This window comes from Caretta caretta, chromosome 2, assembly GCF_965140235.1.
Source record: "Caretta caretta isolate rCarCar2 chromosome 2, rCarCar1.hap1, whole genome shotgun sequence".
NCBI classification, from domain to species: Eukaryota; Metazoa; Chordata; order Testudines; family Cheloniidae; genus Caretta; species Caretta caretta.
Genome location: NC_134207.1, coordinates 57,479,583 through 57,498,820, shown reverse-complemented (window position 1 = coordinate 57,498,820; position 19,238 = coordinate 57,479,583). Strand labels below are relative to the sequence as shown.

The window sequence follows — 19,238 nt, the reverse complement described above, 5'->3', positions numbered from 1 at the left end:
GTTATTCCCCAGTTCAAACCCTCACTCCAGATGTTCCTTATGTTCTTTTACACTTTCCTCAAGTTCCATACTTCCTGCTTTTGCATTAGTTTCAATACTGTTCGCTTCACTCTATAACTTACTTTGTTAGTTTTTCCCCTTATAATACTTTAACACACTGCATGCTGTAGTATTTCCACAGTCCACATAGGTACACAAACCTGTTGGCTTGTTTTTCTGAAAGACATACCTTAGTGAACACAGGATATTCTGCTTTTGAGATCAAAGCTTAGCTTGCTCTTCTGGCATTCAGTGACACCTCTTTATATAAAACACAGCCTTGACAATTTGACTTGTCTCCTGGCTTAAAGCAAGTCATTTTTTTTGACAGACAAGTAAATATGACTTTATCGTTATCATCATGGTGAAGACAGGCAAGTAGATTTCGCACCTGGTAAGTAAACTCAAAGACCAATTTTGCACGGTAGAGACAACATGCCCTGAACTATGTGTTAGCACATTAATTTCTCTTATTGAACAACTGACACATGCTGTACTGAAAAGTCTATTGAGGGCTCAATCACACAATCAAGTACTGGCCTGCTCTGGGGCTGGTGGAGAGCCACACTGACTCAGTAGGATTTCCATGAGGCAGCGTAGCTCCCTTACTACTACATCCCACAAGTGCGGTGGTGCATACTTCTCTTCATGATAAGGCAGTTCTGCAGGCTGCTGCAGAAGGCTTTTATGGAGTTATGGCTCTACCCCCTCCCCACTCATTCAGTGTGGAGTCTCCTTACTCCCCTTCTCCCCAGGTACTGATGCAGAACCCCAACCACATTCCAGATGTTAACTGTAATGTACTTTATTTTTTCCTTTTCAGTATGTCTCTGTAAACTTTTGCATTGAATGATAAAGTCAGGTGTCCCGATTGCAGAGTTTGTTTAAATTTTCAACTGAAATGTTCATTACGTGATGTTGATCTTTTAGCACCTGACACTTAATATGTGTAACTGCCATGGGGAAAGGAACATAATACTCAGAAAGAATACAAGTCCAGCAGCAGGTTTGCATTCTCAGCCCACTATCTATAAAAGTTTGGGGGCAACTGTAGTTTCTTCTTAAAGTCAGAGACACACTAATGCAAAACATCTTGTGAGAACTGGACAAATTAAAATCAGGTCCTTTACCTCCTTTGCTCAGATGTTATCGTCTCTAAGTGTAATGTAATTAATTTAAAACTATTACTTTCTATTTTAAGTGAAGAGTTGTATTCTCTCAAACACAATTTCCTCACACTCTACTAACCATGGAGAGGGATGGCTAGAAGCTACAAATCTTTAGGTTCTCCACTGATGCATTAACTAAACAAAAAAGACAACTTTACTTGTTTCAGAAGGCTTTATTAGAACAGGAATCTTTGAAGACAAATACAAAAGATTCTAGTATGTTTAGATTTTATAATGTAAACAACTAATTTAATGCATCACTAATGATATACAATAGACGCCATCTTGCAACACGAATGCAAGTAAGACACTGATGTAATCTGTGAGAGATTTCAAAGCAATTAATTTGGGAATAGGAAAAGAACCTCTATTGTGTAAACTCTCCCTGTTTTTCTTTTAAGTAATAATTAGAAAATGTAGCCATTTGCATTTGTTAAAGTTAACAAGCCATCACTAGAAGTCGCTTCTAAACTTTAAAGTACATTTGGCAGTTGTATAGACTTAACTTTCTAGATTATTGGTTGGAAGGTTTTTAAAGTGTTAGTTAGGATTTCCACAAATCATTTAGGTTTTTTAATTTATGGTCATAAAACTATAAAGTTTTGCAAAAGTTCTCAAAATGTTTCAGCATAGCTCGGTTGTGCAATCCTCCCTGGCATGTCATCAGACTCTTTAGATGGTCAGACCTTTTGTTCTACAAGGGCAAACAAGGCCCAGAGAGAAAGTTTTATATTAGGTGCAGCTTTCCTTCACAGTGCTGCCAATGCACCTCAGACTTGAACTGCAATAACCCTTAATATTGTAGCAACTGGCTCACAGACGATAGCAACAAATCCTGCCATATCGTGCTCTCCGTGCAGTGGAGATATGATGTGGACAATGCCCACTAGGAATTAGAATGAATCCACCAAACATTCCTTACTTTTCCTACACCATCTTTTAAAAGTAAGATTTCAAGAAGTGAAAGTTTATTACATTCACCATTTGTGAAGCCAATTTCCCCAAAATATCTTTGAAGCCACCCCTATCCAGACAATGCCCCTTTCTCTCTTGCCTAGCTCCCTTTTAAGCCCACACCACTTTATACAATGATTATAGAGATTAGAAAACAATGTCAAATGGTCCCTCCTGGTTTTAATACTCTATTAGTTTAGTGATTGTCCCTCACAAACATGTCCACATGCACAATGATGTGCATGTTCTCGCACACATTAATTAATTTGCTTATTTATTGTAAGGCATAATCCTTTTAACTGATGTACACTGGAAACCAAGGCCCCGATCCTGCATTGATGGACTGATGCACCTGTGCAGAGCCTCACTGATATCATAGAGCTTCATATGGGCACAGAAGTCTGCCCACATAATTGACAAAGTGGTATAGGCAGTGTTGTTATATGTGTGTTGGTCCCAGGATAATAGGGAGACAAGGTGGGTAAGGTAATATTTTTAATTGGACCAACTTCTGTTGGTGAGAGAGACAAGCTTTTGAGCTTACATCCGTGTAAGTTCTACAGAAGTCAGCTCTATCACATGGCCCCTTCAAGGAAGGGGAGGTTGATTACGAGATACGGCAACCCAGGAAAAGGAATGCTTAGGTGTATAACATTAACCTGCTGAAGGCCTGGAAGGGACAAGAGAGCCTCCTCATGACCCCACTCCCCCAAGATCCACAACTCGGACCTCAGGCCTTGGCACCAGGAGGCTACACACCAGTACCTGCCAGGAAGGACTTTCAGCCTGACCGAGAGCAACTGGTACACATCAGTGGTCAAATTATTCCCTGAGGTGTTTTTGGTGGTACCTGGGATATAATGTGGCATAGGGATAAATATTACAATTTAGCGATCATTTCACACCAGAAACTCATACAAGTGTATTGTGGTGGGAATACTTTACTGCATTAACTGTTTAAAAAGAGTGTTAAATATTTAGGAACTATACTAAGGTCAGAGTGATTTATTTAACAACTTTACATTGAACTGATGGCCACACACAATTGAAGGTTTATGCTCCCAGTCATCAATTCAAGCTACTGAAATTGCAGCTCTTGCAAGCAACAGGTGTCCTGCTTATTTAAATGAATGTGCAGAGGGTATATTAATTGCTCAGGGTAACTAAATTATATGGCATTGAATCTGTTCTGCAGCACGTGTCTTATTTAAGTGGATGTGCCTTTATCAGGTTGCAGTCAAACAATCTACTGTATTAGATTTACAAATGTTTAACAAGATGCACAGGTGATAGGCTGAAAAGTCAACAGAGCTTCAGCAGCTGTTGTACAAGACTGAAACATGCTGACTAGGCATGAAAGTAGGGCTTAGAGTAGAATACTTAAAGGATAGTCTGCCTTATGTTGGTATGTAGAACACATAACACATAATATAAATAACTATGATATACTGTACTTTCTATGTAATTTTTACTCAGTGTAAGCAATTTGGAAGACAGAGTGCTCTATATTACCCACACTGAGAAGTTCCAGGTCTCCTGCCTTCCTGAGCCTAACCATACAACATGATTTTAAAATACAAAAGTAAATGAAGAGTTCTCTCACAGACAGCTGGAGATGAGACTAATGCTGAGGGATTAAATTTTTCAGCTACGGTGGACACGGGATGAAAAAAAATCATATCTCGGGAGAAGGCATTTTGGTGTGTATGGATGGAAGAGCGGGAGGATTCTATCTGAAGGTGGTATATTAAGTTAAATGGCTCTTGTAGCCTGCCCTGGATGTCACTACTCTTCAGTCACCAATATAAAGTGGCCAAGAGGTTTGAACAATATTGTCACCAGCAGGGGATGTGGTGGTGTAGAGGATATGATTGGTTGTAGGAGATTATGCCCTTTGATCTCTGTAGAGGTTGAGAAGGAGAGCCCAAGCAGAGATATAAAGAGTAACAGAGATCAGGCCTGATTGAGAAGTTTAATTTTCAGGACATTGTTTTGGTTTGGCTTGATGTTTCCATATTGATATTTATATCACTGCTATGTTGAGGGAAAAGCAAGTTACAAGAAATGTGTTTTGTTACTGACTAAAGTTGCTGACATTTGTCATCATCCTGACAGCACAGTATGAAGAGGAGGTGACCAGCGCTCTGTGGAGAAAGAAGTGGTTCAGGACTATTTAGAAAAGCTGGACGAGCACAAGTCCATGGGGCCGGACGCACTGCATCCGAGGGTGCTAAAATAGTTGGCGGATGTGATTGCAGAGCCATTGGCCATTATCTTTGAGAACTCATGGCGATCTGACGAGGTTCTGGATGACTGGAAAAAGGCTAATGTAGTGTCCATCTTTAAAAAAGGGAAGGAGGAGGATCCAGGGAACTACAGGCCAGTCAGCCTCACCTCAGTCCCTGGAAAAATCATGGAGCAGGTCCTCAAGGAATCCACTTTGAAGCACTTCGAGGAGAGGAAAGTGATCAGGAACAGTCAGCATGGATTCACCAAGAGCAAGTCATGCCTGACTAACCTGATTGCCTTCTATGATGAGATAACTGGCTCTGTGCATGAGGGGAAAGCAGTGGATGAGTTATTCCTTGACTTTAGCAAAGCTTTTGATATGATCTCCCACAGTGTTCTTGCCAGCAAGTTAAAGAAGTATGGGCTGGATGAATGGACTACAAGGTGGATAGAAAGCTGGCTAGATTGTCGGGCTCAACGGGTAGTGATCAATGGCTCCATGTCTAGTTGGCAGCCGGTATCAAGCAGAGTACCCCAAGGGTCGGTCCTGGGGCCGGTTTTGTTCAATATCTTCATTAATGATCTGGAGGATGGTGTGGATTGCACCCTCAGCAAGTTTGCAGATGACACTAAACTGATTGATTGATACGCTGGTTGATACGCTGGAGGGTAGGGACAGGATACAGAGGGACCTAGACAAATTAGAGGATTGGGCCAAAAGAAATCAGATGAGGTTCAACAAACACAAATGCAGAGTCCTGCACTTAGGAAGGAAGAATCCCATGCACTGCTACAGACTAGGGACTGAGTGGCTAGGCAGCGGTTCTGCAGAAAAGGACCTAGGGGTTATGGTGTATGAGAAGCTGGATATGAGTCAACAGTGTGCCCTTGTTGCCAAGAAGGCTAATGGCATTTTGGGCTGTATAAGTAGGAGCATTGCCAGCAGATCAAGGGACGTGATCATCTCCCTCTATTCGACATTGGTGAGGCCTCATCTGGAGTACTGTGTCCAGTTTTGGGCCCCACACTACAAGAAAGATGTAGAAAAATTGGAAAGAGGGCAACAAAAATTATTAGGGGGCTGGAGCACATGACTTATGAGGAGAGGCTGAGGGAACTGGGATTATTTAGTCTGCAGAAGAGAAGAATGAGGGTGGATTTAATAACTGCTTTCAACTACCTGAAAGGGGGTTCCAAAGAGGATGGAACTAGACTGTTCTCAGTGGCACCAGATGATAGAACAAGGAGTAATGGTCTCAAGTTGCAGTGGGGGCGGTTTAGGTTGGATATTAGGAAAAACTTTTTCACTAGGAAAGTGGTGAAGCACTGGAATGGGTTACCTAGGGAGGTGGTGAAATCTCCTTCCTTAAAGGTTTTTAAGGTCAGGCTTGACAAAGCCCTGGCTGGGATGATTTAGTTGGGGATTAGGTCATGCTTTGAGCAGGGGGTTGGACTAGATGACCTCCTGAGGTCCTTTCCAACCCTGATATTCTATGATTCTCCCTTCTAACATTGTGGACCAGTTACTGTGAAAGCTCTGTGTCCTAATTCTTGAGGCTGACAATTTCACTACAAGGCCTTTCTATTTTCACAGACTTTTGGGAGGAGGGAGGTTGAGGATTATGATGGTTGGTTGGGGAAGTTGCTGTTTGGTAGGACAATCTGGAGGGAAGTTGTTGCTGTGACTTTTGAATTTTTATTCCTTTGATTATTTCTGTTTTAAATTCTATAACATCTAGAACTATGAAATGAAAGTTACTTGTTGTAACTGGAGTTCTTCAGGATAGTCTCTGCATATTCACTCTCTTGGGATGCAGTGCAGCTCGGACAGTGGAACCCTCTGGTAGGAGTACCTGTTAGAGCGCTCACAGGCCCCTCCTATCATTCCTTAAACATCTGAGCATGTTCTAAGGGCAAGGTTATGAAAGGAGATATAGCGCCATCTGCTGCCTCAGTTCCTTTCAACTGAAGCAGATGGACAGGCATGGATCTCTTGGATCCATAGCTTCTGGGTAAATGCATTTCCAGTTCACTGTTCTTTTAGAATAGTTTATAGTTTATAGTTATTAGCGTTAGATTAAATTTTTAGGATACTTTTTAGATACTCATGGGACTCGGTACCAGTGTCGATGGTGGATCTGAAGATGAAGAAACATGGCTTTAAAAGATGTACATCATGCCACACAGTCTTCCCAGCTTCAAATGCCCACACAAGATTTCTCAGGTGCCAGGGGGAAGAACATTCTCCTTTGCATTGTGCTACCTGCAGCACATTCATGCCCTGGGACCAGAAGGAGAGAAAAAATAGATTCCAAGCTCTCTTATTGCAGGAGGCTTTGACTGGTGGTATGGAAGAGATCTGAAGGAAGAGACTCAAACTTTAAGGTTAGAAGCGAACATCATGATTATCTAGTCTGAGCTGCACATTTCAGGCCACAGAACCTCACCCCACCCACTCCTGTAATAGACAGGAGGCCTGACTCCAAGTACTTCCAAATTGAGGAAGACTAGTATGGTAAAGGCATTTGCCTTGGCACCAACCTTCAATTCCAGGTTAACTGAGCTTTTGGTAGCTAAGTCATCTGATCTGGCTCCTAGACGCTTACAACCCTCCTCTGTATTAAAATCTCAGATACGAAGAAGTCATCAGAAACGAGTACTTCAGTTTGTTGAGTTCCCATTATTAAAGTGATGGTGCAGGTTCATGCAGATCTGCAATGTGTCTCAGAGCTGACTAGCTTACCAATTAAGATAATGAAGAGATCAACTGAGGGAAAAGTCTGATATGGAACATTGTATTGGATATGTCTCTAGAGACCATACTACCACTGCCCAAGACTCCAACCAGTTCTCCAAGAAAGACTCTCTCACCTTTACCCCTTTTACAAATTCCAACTTCCATTATATCACCTATAGTACCATTATCAGATCACATTCCGAAGAGGAGTTTGATCTGGTTATGATTTCAAATATCAATCCTTTTCCTTCAAAGCAGGGGCTTCAGTTTGAGACTCAGAGACATCCCCTGCCTCAGGTAATGAGATGAACTCAAACTGGATTGGGAAGGTTGGCACAGGCAACCTTGGATGCCATGGGCATGTTGGCCAAATCCCAGTTATCCTTACTACTCTCAAAAGTCAGGATGCCCAGTTCCAGATCAGTCGAAACCTAGATCTACAGATCCGAGACACTTGGATCCTGAACATTTGGAACAGATAGTCAGGCAGTGTACCCCTAACTTGGTACCTGATAAACTTTCTGAGGAAGAAGAGGATCCATCCCATCAAGTGGAATTTCAGCAACAAGAGCAAGAGTTTGAGGGTGATTCTTTCCCCGGCAAGAGTGTGGGTGTTGTTTCAGCATCATCTCCTTCTGAGTACAACTGGTGGACAGAATGGTGACAACTTTGAAGTTACCATCAGTGCCTTTAGAGGAAGCCACCCATCCAGTTTTTGACATCTTCGGTACCACTACAAGAAACAAAGTATCTTTACCAACATTTTAAGGACTTTGGCAACCAGCTAAATCGGTATGGTCCAATCCAACTTCCTGTCAGCCAATTTCAAAGGTTAACAAATTATATCCAATGCCTTATGCGGAATTCTCCGGATTTTGTGTTCATTCTAATTCATTTTTTGTAGCAGCAACACTCCAAAGATCTAAGACTGGTCATTTACATTTCACTCCTTATAAAAGAAAAGGTAAAAAGTTAGATTCTTTAGAAAATAAATTATTCTTTTCAGCTTCTTTGAACATTAGAGTGACCAATCACCAAGAGGTCATGTCAAAGTGCCAATTCTGCCTTTGGGAAAAGATTTCTGTTTTCACCAAAAATCTTCCAGAGTATCAATGGAAACTAGATAATGACCTCCTAAAAGAAGGTGAAAACGTTGCAAAGAATGCATCTGGGGCTACTTTGATGTATCAGACACTGCAGCCAGATTGGCTGTTTCTTCCATAACTCTCTGCAAACATGAGTGGCTAAGGGCTCTCTCTCAGCCTGTAGAGACAAAGTCTAGAATAGAGGATCTTCCTTTCAACAGAAATGGTCTATTCAGTGTTAAAACTGATGAAGTTTTAGAAAAAGATGAAAGAAACACAGTCTACCACGAGATCTTTGAAATTGTTACAAGCTTTTACAAGAAGAACTCCTGCTCCTATGTTTAGATATCACAGGCATTACTGTGTTGTTGTTGTTCTTCATTTTACTACACTCAGAGAAGACAGCAGCAACAAAATCAACAGCAATCCTTCTCTCAGTTTCAACAGAGTAAGAGATCCTTCAAACTTCAGATGATGACGAAGGCCTCTTCAGCTACATCTTTGTTGACTAATGTTACACTGCAAGTTTGACATAAGGATCAAGAGCTGCAAACCAATCTTGGAATATTCTACCCTTGTTTTTTAGAGACCAGGACTATGAATAGGTGTTTTTAATTATAAATGTGAAGAGTAAGTAAATATAATTACATGTGTGAGTGTGGATGGACACACACAGGCTTGGGCATTATCGCCGGCATCATTTTGTAGTTCTGTAACAGGAGCCAAGAACATATGAGATGGCATTAAAAGCTTGACAATCTTGATATACTCCTTGCTCTCTACCTTTGGGGAAGAAGCTACTCTACCACAGAGTCCAAGATGAGCTCCAGAGAAGAATAAGATTTTCAAAAGTGCCCAAAAGTATTAGAATAAAAAATCTGAATTGAAAATCAATGACACTTGTGCTCCTAACTCAATCAGGTGTTTTTGAAAATCCCTCCCAAAGCATTTTAACATGCCAATGCTTGCTTCAAAGCCACAATGACCTGAATATTTTGCACCTGCATAACACTTTGAGATTTTGCAGCAATACTTGAAACCTGATCCAATTCAGACTGCTTTGAAGCAAAATCCTTACTGGTGGTGGGACAATCATTCAACTTTGGAATCTATTTAAAGGCTTTGTGATCTGCCTGAGAGTCAGACTTATTGGAGAGGTTAGGAAAGCCCTACAGCACTCCACCCATGATCCGATGGCAACATCTGAACAGATTCAACAGTGTTATAATACTCGAGAAGGCAATGTGTTTGCTCATCTGTCATCAGCTTCTTCTGATGGTAGCATTTTAAGCCAATTGGGCTGTGTTTTCAGTAGGCCAGTCTTTATTTTCCCTAAAAAAGGAAATACTGACCACTATGAAAAATGCAAACCCCGGAAAACCTTCCTAAAGAGAGCCCAAAGCAGGCTAAAGTAAAAACTACGAAAATTTGAAACTGAAATATATCTATATATTTTTATATATACATATTTTTTCCAGCTGCTTTCCTCTGCCCTTCATGGGCAGCACTGTATCAGTGCTTCGGGTTCACAGTTGCTTTAGTGCAAGGAAGCTGACACCCTTGTTTCTGAATTTGATAAAATGATATCAATTAGTCCAGTCTTATAGAAGGCCAAAATAATCTGGAACAATTTTTCTGTTTAGCAAATGTGAGGAATCCTGCTGGTACAGAAACACTAATATATGAATGTAACCAGTGATGATCTGAGCTGGACAGTAAAGGACTAGAAAATGGGGAAAGTACCAGTACATTATAAAGGATTCTGCACAGCAGAGAGTTACCTTATGAAGATTTTGGTAATCTCGAGTTTCCAAGAAAAAAGGGGGTGGTGATTCCCTCTTCTTTTCTTGAGTAAAGTGAAGGAACCTTGAGTCAGGAACCACTGATTAAAGAAAACCTAACATAACAGGTGAGGTGGTACAATTGGCATTTGGTTGGGAGATGGAGCCAGAATTTAGGTTAGAAGAGGCCTAAGGTAGGATGCAAACACCACCTGTTTCTCTGACAACCTTAACACCTTTTTGACCCTTACCTTATACCCTGAGCAGACAGGTGCTATGAGTAAAAGTGAAGCGAGTTTGAACAAACTATTCCCAGCAAAAAAGATTTAGATTTGTTTCTTTTTTTGTCCTTTTGTAACGTAAGTTATACAAAGTTTAGCTGTTCCTGTGTGATTATTAACAACTCCTGACATCTTTGTCATAGCACTAGCGTGAAAAAACTAGGACAATGAAATCCTGGTTGCTTTGAAGTCAATGGCAAAGCTTCCTTTGACTTCAGTGGGGCCAGGATTTCGTCCTCAGTTTGTACCTGGTCTGCATGGATCCAGCTGGCATATGATAGAATGATTATGCAGTTAATAAACTATGAAGTGAGCTGTGGCTCACGAAAGCTCATGCTCAAATAAATTGGTTAGTCTCTAAGGTGCCACAAGTCCTCCTTTTCTTTATGCCACCTTGTTTGCACTAGGTAAGTTCATAATGTTGGTCAAGCGACTTCACTAAGTAACAAGAGAGAAAACCTGATGACAAAGACTGTACTGGCAGAAACTCAATTCTTCAGTTTGTGGCATGTAAGCAAATAGTTATTTTAGCATGCAAAATGCTTATGTAAATACTACGTATACCTTAGGTGGTGGGTGTGCTGTGTTTATATGCCAATTACACAATCAGTTTGCCTGTTGCGCAACTTCACTGGATGGCAAGTGGTTACACGGGTTGCCAGTGAACAGATAATGGATTACTTGGGTTAGCATTTAGAATGCGGCACTAGTAGCTCGGGCAAGTACTGCGTGCAGCTTGGGTGGGTAGTAAACTAAACGTTAAAGTGTGGGCATCAACAATTTTTTAGGGACACCACAATCTGCCTAAACTGGATGAACCTATACTCTAAACCACTAAAAGATTAACAAGGTTTTAATTGTTAATAATTTTAATATACAATGCATGAAAATGTTACCAGATGCCTATCCACTGGTTAGTAGGTTTTGTCTTCCAGATGTAGCTATTACGATGAGGTTACCACCACCACAAAGGTTAAAAGGAAAACTCCCCAATGAGAAGCTAAGTTCCAAGCCAATCCCGGCTTCTGGGAAAGGTGGGGGGATGTTTGGGGGCATTCCTGGACTCTGCTTGTGACTTCATCTTTGTTCTCAACCTTTGTCAAGTATGGGGTCTGATAAATATGAAGTGCTACCCATTTCTAACTGCAGAGCTTCCTGTCTCTTACACTCTCTCCACAACTTGCAGCTGCTGTAAGGGAGGAGGGTCTCCACCACGCTATCTATCCCATCGAGCTTCCCTGATGCTGTGAGTGGGGTGAGTTTCCTTTCCTAGCTCCTTTCCTAGTGGGGAGGAGGAAAACAGGTCTTTGTTCCCCAGCCCCTCTCAGTAATCTCCATCCCTTCTAAACTTCTCCAGCACTGTCCCTGCAGCTGCTCCTTGCCATTCCAAGCAGCAGCATGAAAGTAACACCACTCTTGAGTTTCACTGCTCTTCAGATGGATTTGAACAGTAACAGTGAAATGTACGAATCTTGAAACTGTTTAGAATTGTGGTTACAAACTATGGACAGCAGACCACTTGCTGGTAGAGACCTGGCTAATTACACATTGCTGGCTCCTCTCCCTTGCTTCCACCTGCTATACTGCAGTGAAAGACAGCTAAACATACATTCAATACTTTCTTAATATTATTGTGTTATATAAGCAATTATATAGCTCCCACAGGGATGTTATTTGGTGTTATTTCAAGGGGAAGGGATGTAGTCAATGGGGCAGTGGGCCTGATTCTCAGTTGCCCTGCACTATGTCATTCACTGGTGGGAACTGTAAAACACTGCCAGCTGAGAATGATGGTATTTCATACCCACTCTGCACTGGTGTGAATGAATGTATGTATGCAGAGCAATGGGGTATCTGGCTCTGTAGCTCTGTTAAGACGTGGGTTACACCATGAAAGTGTTTGGGAACCACCGAATGGGATCACTGGTACTCTCTGTCTGCATACTCAGAAAGACAATGCTGCTTTGGTTTACATTCTGCTCTCACTTGGAAGGTAATTAGTAACTTATTTTTTATTAAATGAAAAATTAAATTCTGCACAAATAGATGTTTTTGATCTCATGCTCTCCAGGGAAAGCTTTAGTTGCTGCCAGAGAAGAGCAAACGCTCTGTCATGTACATCCAACATAAAAAATAAGACAGAAATTGAGTTAATATAAAACAGAATACAAAAAAAATAAGGAGAGAATTAATGTACTAAAGATTCTATCCACAAATGCAAGGAGCATGGCAGACATGCAGAAAGTACTAAATAACAGACTATGATCTAGTAGGCATAACTAAAACCTGGTGGGATGACTCTCAGAACTGAAATGTCAGTATAAATTGGTATAGCTAAGGCTGAGAGTTTGTCATGACCACCGTGACTTCTGCAGCAGCTGGTGTGGCTGGCCCGGGGGCCACCTAAGCAGCTCAAGCAGTCCCTGGGCCAGGCGCACCAGCTGCTGCTAGGGCAGTCTCGGGCCACCGCGCCTCCCTCCCCCAGCAGCAGCTGGAGTTTGGGTGTGGGAGGGGGCTCAGGGCTGGCGAGTGGGAGGGGGCAAGGGCTCTAGTTGGCGCTTAGCCCGGAGGACTCCCGGACGAGGTGACAGGGCCTCGGCTCCTAGGCGGAGGTGTGGCTCTGCGCACTGCCTCCCCCTGCAGGCACCACCCCCACAGCTCCCATTGGCCAATGGGAGCTGCAGAGCTGGCACTCGGGGCAGAGGCAGCGCGCAGAGTTGCCTGGCCACGCCTCCACCTAGGAGCTGAGGGAGGGGGATGTTGCCACTTCTGGGGAGGCACGGAGTCAGGTAGGGAGCCTGCCACCCTGCGCTCCTCCCCCCAGCACCCACAGCGCCCCCAGGATGCCCTCCCCGCTAAGATTTAGTCAAGGGTATCTAGTATAAGTCATGGACAGGTCACGGGCCATTAATTTTTATTTACTGCCCGTGACCTGTCCATGACTTTTACTAAAAATACCTGTGACTAAAACGTAGCCGTAGGTACAGCTTTTAGGAGACAGAAAAAGAAGAGTTTCAGAGTAACAGCCGTGTTAGTCTGTATTCGCAAAAAGAAAAGGAGTACTTGTGGCACCTTAGAGACTAACCAATTTATTTGAGCATAAACTTTTGTGAGCTACAGCTCACTTCATCGGATGCATACTGTGGAAAGTACACAAGATCTTTTTATACACACAAAGCATGAAAAAATGGGTGTTTACCACTACAAAAGGTTTTCTCTCCCCCCATCCCACTCTCCTGCTGGTAATAGCTTATCTAAAGTGATCACTCTCCTTACAATGTGTATCATAATCAAATTGGGCCATGGCTTCAGGGGGATCGTTCCCTTCACACTAGAAATAAAGTAATAAACAGACTAATGTACAGTACTGCCAACTCTAAGAATTGTAAGTTAAATCCCCCCGAATCATGGGACTGGTTTAAAAATAATGAGATTTTAAAGAAACAATACATTGCAATGTGCTTTGGTCTGCTGCCTGAGCTGGTAGGAGGAAGCTGACCACCCCCGATATACATGAAATTATTTCACGTTCAAAATTCAAACTTACATGCACAGTATTCTCAACCCAAGTGTTCAAAAATCATGAGTGAGGCCTTAAGATGGTCTTAAAAACCATGAAATTTTATTAAAAACAATGTTGTTAGTTCTTTAAATTTGTTGTCTGGTTTCTGAGCCTTCAGGGTGCACTCAGTTCATGTTTTCCAGCTTTTCTCTGCAAACACAATACTTTTTTTTTTTTTTTTTAAATGAAAGCTGGGATTCTCTCGTAATCAGATGATTCTTAGAGCTGGAGCATTAAGAAAAATGCCAAATATCACAAGATACACATTAAAATCATGAGCATTGGCAACACTGCATGTACCCATAATGTACACACAAAAACATGGGTATGCAGGATTCACTGTGCTCAAATAGGTTAGGGAGCTGCTGTCTTCATGAATTCACAGACTTGAATGCCAAAAGGGACCATAAGATATTCTAGTCCGACCTCTTGCATATCATAGGCCACAGAATTTCACCCAATAACCCCTGTACTGAATCCAGTAACCTGGGGTTGACTAATGCATAACTTGGGTCTTCCTGAAGCATATATCCCAGAAAGGCATCCAGTCTTGATCTGAAGACTTCAAGAGATGGAGCACCCAACATTTTCCTTGGTAGTTTGTTCCAATACTTAATCACCCTCACTGTTAGAAAATGTAACCTTTCTCTGTTAGATTAAAGAGCCCTTCTCCCTGTGAAGGTCCTTATACACGGTTACCAAGTCACCTCTCAACCTTCTTTTTCATATGCTAAACAGACTGAGCTCTTCAAGGCCGTCAAATCATTTTTCTGGCTCTTTTCTGAAACTCCTAATTTTTCAATTTCTTTCCCTCTCTATCCATCTTCCTCTTGCCTTCTTATACTCCATGGCCCACTCAGGCTTGCCCAGTCTGCTGTTCTGCACCTCTTCACCATATTTTCCCTTACAATCTCCTGCCCCTCAAATTCTCCCATCTATGTCACATATTGCCCTATACCTCCAGTTTTCATTCTGCCTCCCGCATCTCTCTGCAATCCCCCCTCAGTGCCCTCTAACGATCCACATTCCTCTCTCCTCTTAGCTTCCTGTTCATTTCCAAACTATAGAGCCTAGAGACTATCACCATCCCTGAGGGCAGCCTGACTTCAGTCCCACAAGAAACTATAGGGAATTATGGTCAATTTTACGAAAGGCAGCCTCACTTCTGCTTCCAGCTGCTGTAGGGAAATAGTGACCGTCTTAACTGAAGGCAGCCTATGACATAAGTTCTATTGGAGATTTAGAAAAAAGTTTGCAAGGCTGCTGGTGAATGCTGGGAGATTGTGAGAAGCTATTAAAAAAACAAAATATATATTGGGAAACTCAAGATATTAGAGCTGACAAAGCTGAAAACAGGAGAAATGCCAGGACCAAGGGATCTGGGTCATAGGCTAGGTTGGCAAGGATATTAGAGAAACAAACCCCTTTTTACTATTTGTGAACACAGAATAACATTAGCTCTTAGGAACAAATTGCAATTTTTCCCTTTGAAAAACAGAATGGAAATGAGCATAAGAATGGCCATACTGGGTCAGACCAAAGGTCCATCAAGCCCAGCATCCTGTTCTCTGACAGTGACCAATGGCAGGTGCCCCAAAGGGAATGAACAGACAGGTTATCATAAAGTGATCCATGCCCTGTCACCCAATCCCAGCTTCTGGCAAACAGAGACTAGGGAAACCATTCCTGCCCATCCTGGCTAATGGCCATTGATGGACCTATCTTCCATGAATCTATCCAGCTCCCTTTTGAACCTTGTTATAACACTGGCCTTCACAACACCCTCTGGCAAGGAGTCCCAGAGGTTGACAGTGCATTGCATGAAAAAATACTTTCCTGTGTTTGTTTTAAACCTGCTACCTATTAATTTCATTTGATGGCCCCTTGTTCTTGTATTATGAGGAGTAAATAACACGTCCTTATTTACTTTCTCTATACCACTCATGATTTTATAGACCTCTATCATATCCCCCCTTAGTCGCGTCTTTTCCAAGTTGAAAAGTCCCATTTTATCAATCTCTCCTCATATGGAAGCCATTCTATACCCCTAATCATTTCTGTTGCCCTTTTCTGAACCTTTTCCAATTCCAATATATCTTTTTTGAGATGGGGCGACCACATCTGCATGCAATATTCAAGGTGTGGGTGTACCATGGATTTATATAGAGGCAATATGATATTTTCTGTCTTATTATCTATCCCTTTCTTGATGATTCCCAACATTCTGTTCGCTTTTTTGACTGCCACTGCACATTGAGTTGATGATTTCATAGAACTATCTAGAATGACTCCAAGATCTCTTTCTTGAGTGATTTAAAATGATTTCTTCAAAGCTGATTTTTGACCAAATGAGGTAAGCCGCAGTAGCTAGGGGTTTAGAATGCAGACCATTCTAATGCCAATCTTATGATCCGTCCCAACTAGTACTAATATACTTTTTTTTTCCTGCTTCACCACCATTTCAGAAATGTTTATTTGAATATGAAATTGCTCAAGTGAGTGCAGTATAATATCAACAGATTATTATTAACGACTTAGCCTTAGACCAATGAGCAAAAATCCAAAATGTATTACAATAAAACAAAACTAAATCTGGAATTATACAATAACAACAACAACATATAAATAAAGATGAAAAAGGAAATAAACAATTAAACCATATATGATCACCATGACACATGCCTTTCCCTTATTTTAGTGGCTGACCATGCAAATAGGGCATCTGCTCGAATCACAGATATATCATCAGATGCCAACAAATATTCTAGTTTTTAAGAGGTCATAGAAAAAGGTATCCGGGACAAAAACACAGAAAGTCATTTTGACCTCAAGTGGCAATACAGATTACAGTGTAATAAATAACCAGTAGTGTCTTCCTCCTGCCCTCAGTCTCATGGACAGAGTCCGTTACATTTCTCAGTGCCAGTATATTGGCCTTCTAAGTAAACTCTCTGCATGGATTGAAAACAGAGAGCTGTGAAGGGCCTTCTTAGCAAGTTATTGCACAAACCATCTAAATATCTGGCAAACCGGTAAGTCTTTTTAACAAGGGGAAACCAAGGTGACATATCTATAATAGAAACAACTGCCTTATACTATTGCTTATCAATATCCTCTATTCTTGACTTGATTATGGAGTTCTCATCTTCTCATCCGATGAAGTGAGCTGTAGCTCATGAAAGCTTATGCTCAGATAAATTGGTTAGTCTCTAAGGTGCCACAAGTACTCCTTTTCTTTTTGCGAATACGGACTAACACGGCTGTTACTCTGAAACCTCTCATGTTTAAACTTCAACCTAATTATTTCTCATTGTGACACCTAGAGAATGCAAGGAATTTTGAATATATTCTAACCAACAAAATTTACACGAGAAAGTCCTGCTGAGCTCTTCCTCTAGGCAAGTGCTGTGGGTGCATACCATGGGTGTAGTTTGGGAGGAACATGGGGGGCATTGCCCCCCCCCCAAACTGCAACCCTTGGGCAGGCACAGAATTTGCCCCCCCACACAGCCCGGTTGACCTGGCTGGAGCTGCCTCCATGCCCCCAAATACAGAAGTCAAACTATGCCTATGGTGCATACTGTAATTATAAAGCCAAATATTAATATTGCGATGTTGCACTTTGGGCAGAATAGAACCCATGCCTAACTCGGCTCCAAGAAAAGCAGCAGGGGTATTATTTGGGAAACTGAGGATCTTCCTAAAGTATTTCTTTTAAATTACTTTCAGTCCTATGGGATCATTCCATTGCCATATTTCTGTGCTGTACAAAATTTGAGCACATACCTTAGACACAAAACACACTAGGGGCAGGTTCAACTAACTTACCCCCACGGGTCCAGGTAAAATGCAACATAGCGTGGATTGAATTTGAGGCTTTTTCTTTCATTACCTGAAGATGTTGATCCCACACACCATTTTGTGAGAACCAGACACCTATGTAAGGGAAAGAGCTAACTTGTTCATCATCAATCCTCCATTTATGTAACCACCATCTTCAGCTAAAGACATTTACTTTAGTTTTTGAATAATTTATCGAGAGGCCCTCCCACTGGCAATATGAACGAAATGCATTTAATAAACTCTTCAGGCCCACTGGTGTTTGTGATAACAAAACCACGGCATCTGCATATAATACAACAGACAGAGTGATTCACGATTTTAGGGGGACAGAATTGATCCTTTTTTAATGCTAAAAAACATGATAGATATGAAAATTAAAACAAAAAGGGGCTACAAAGACAAGCCTGCTGAACCTCCTATGTAACTGGGATGGAATCAGTTTATTTCCCACACAGGCCTATACTTTTCTGCCCAATCCTTTAATCTCCCCAAAAGCTACCTAGTGTAAATTTTTAAAACAACATCCAATACCCTAACTAGGCAGTAATTCTACACATCATTGGAAATGGAAAAGACTGATTGACTGGAAAACTGCTGATCAACTCTTAACACACTTGAAAAATCCACTCATGGTGGATTATAACTATACTGCTGGGTAACCAACCTGCTTTCAGACATGCATAATGAAAGATGTTCCTAAGTTACAAAGGACAATGGAGACCCAGAAAGAAGACTCCAGCCTCTAAAACGATAGCTAAAGAGTTGGTGGGGATCTTTGCCCGAGTGAGGCTATCAAAGGAGATATTAACAGACCAAGGTACCCCATTTATGTCGAAGCTAATGAAGGACCTCTGTACGCTGCTCCATATACATACCCTGAGAACTTCAGTCTATCATTCGCAGACCGATGGGCTGGTAGAAAGGTTTAACTGAACCCTCAAGGCAATGATAAGGAAAGTGGTAAGTCGAGACGGGAAGGATTGGGACACCCTACTACCCTACCTTATGTTTGAATCTGGGAGGTACCTCAGGCCTCAACTGGGTTTCTCCTCTTTGAATTATTATATGGACGCCACCCCCATGGCATACTAGATATTGCAAAAGAAATGTGGGAAGAGGAACCCAACGAGGGGAGAAATATAACTGACTATGTGTTGCAGATGCGAGAACAGATAGCCCGGGTCATCCCTATTGTACGGGAACATTTGGAAAAGGCGCAGGAGGCCCAGCGAACCCATTACAATCGCCAGGAAAAAGTCTGACAGTTCCAACCAGGGGATTGGGTGATGGTGTTGGTACCCACAGCAGAAAGCAAGCTTTTGGCCCAATGGCAGGAGCCCTATGAGGTGGCTGAACCCGTGGGGGAAGTAACCTACAAGGTGTGGCAGCCAGGACGCTGGAAACAAGAACAAATTTATCACATTAACCTCTTAAAGCCTTGGCACCAACGAGAGGCGTGTGTAGTGGCTCAAGAGACCCTGATCCAGGGAAATAATATGCAGGAGCAGATCAGGATACCCACTGATCTGACACCAAACCAGAAGAAGGAGGTAACTGA

The 19,238-nt window shown here is 41.9% G+C and overlaps 1 protein-coding gene across 13 annotated transcripts in view; it reads right to left on the bottom strand.

Moving 5' to 3' along the window:
• The window catches only part of STAU2 (staufen double-stranded RNA binding protein 2), a 230,194-nt gene that overhangs the window by 66,571 nt on the left and 144,385 nt on the right, over positions 1-19,238 (bottom strand). The window contains exon 14 of one of the 13 annotated variants that reach the window (XM_075125111.1): positions 7,739-7,861. The exons of the other annotated variants lie outside the window; for them this stretch is intronic. Within the exon in view, the coding sequence (XP_074981212.1) occupies positions 7,754-7,861 (108 nt within the window). The 3' untranslated portion in view covers positions 7,739-7,753. Of the gene's footprint in view, positions 1-7,738; positions 7,862-19,238 lie in introns of those variants that run through there. 13 annotated transcript variants of the gene reach the window in all.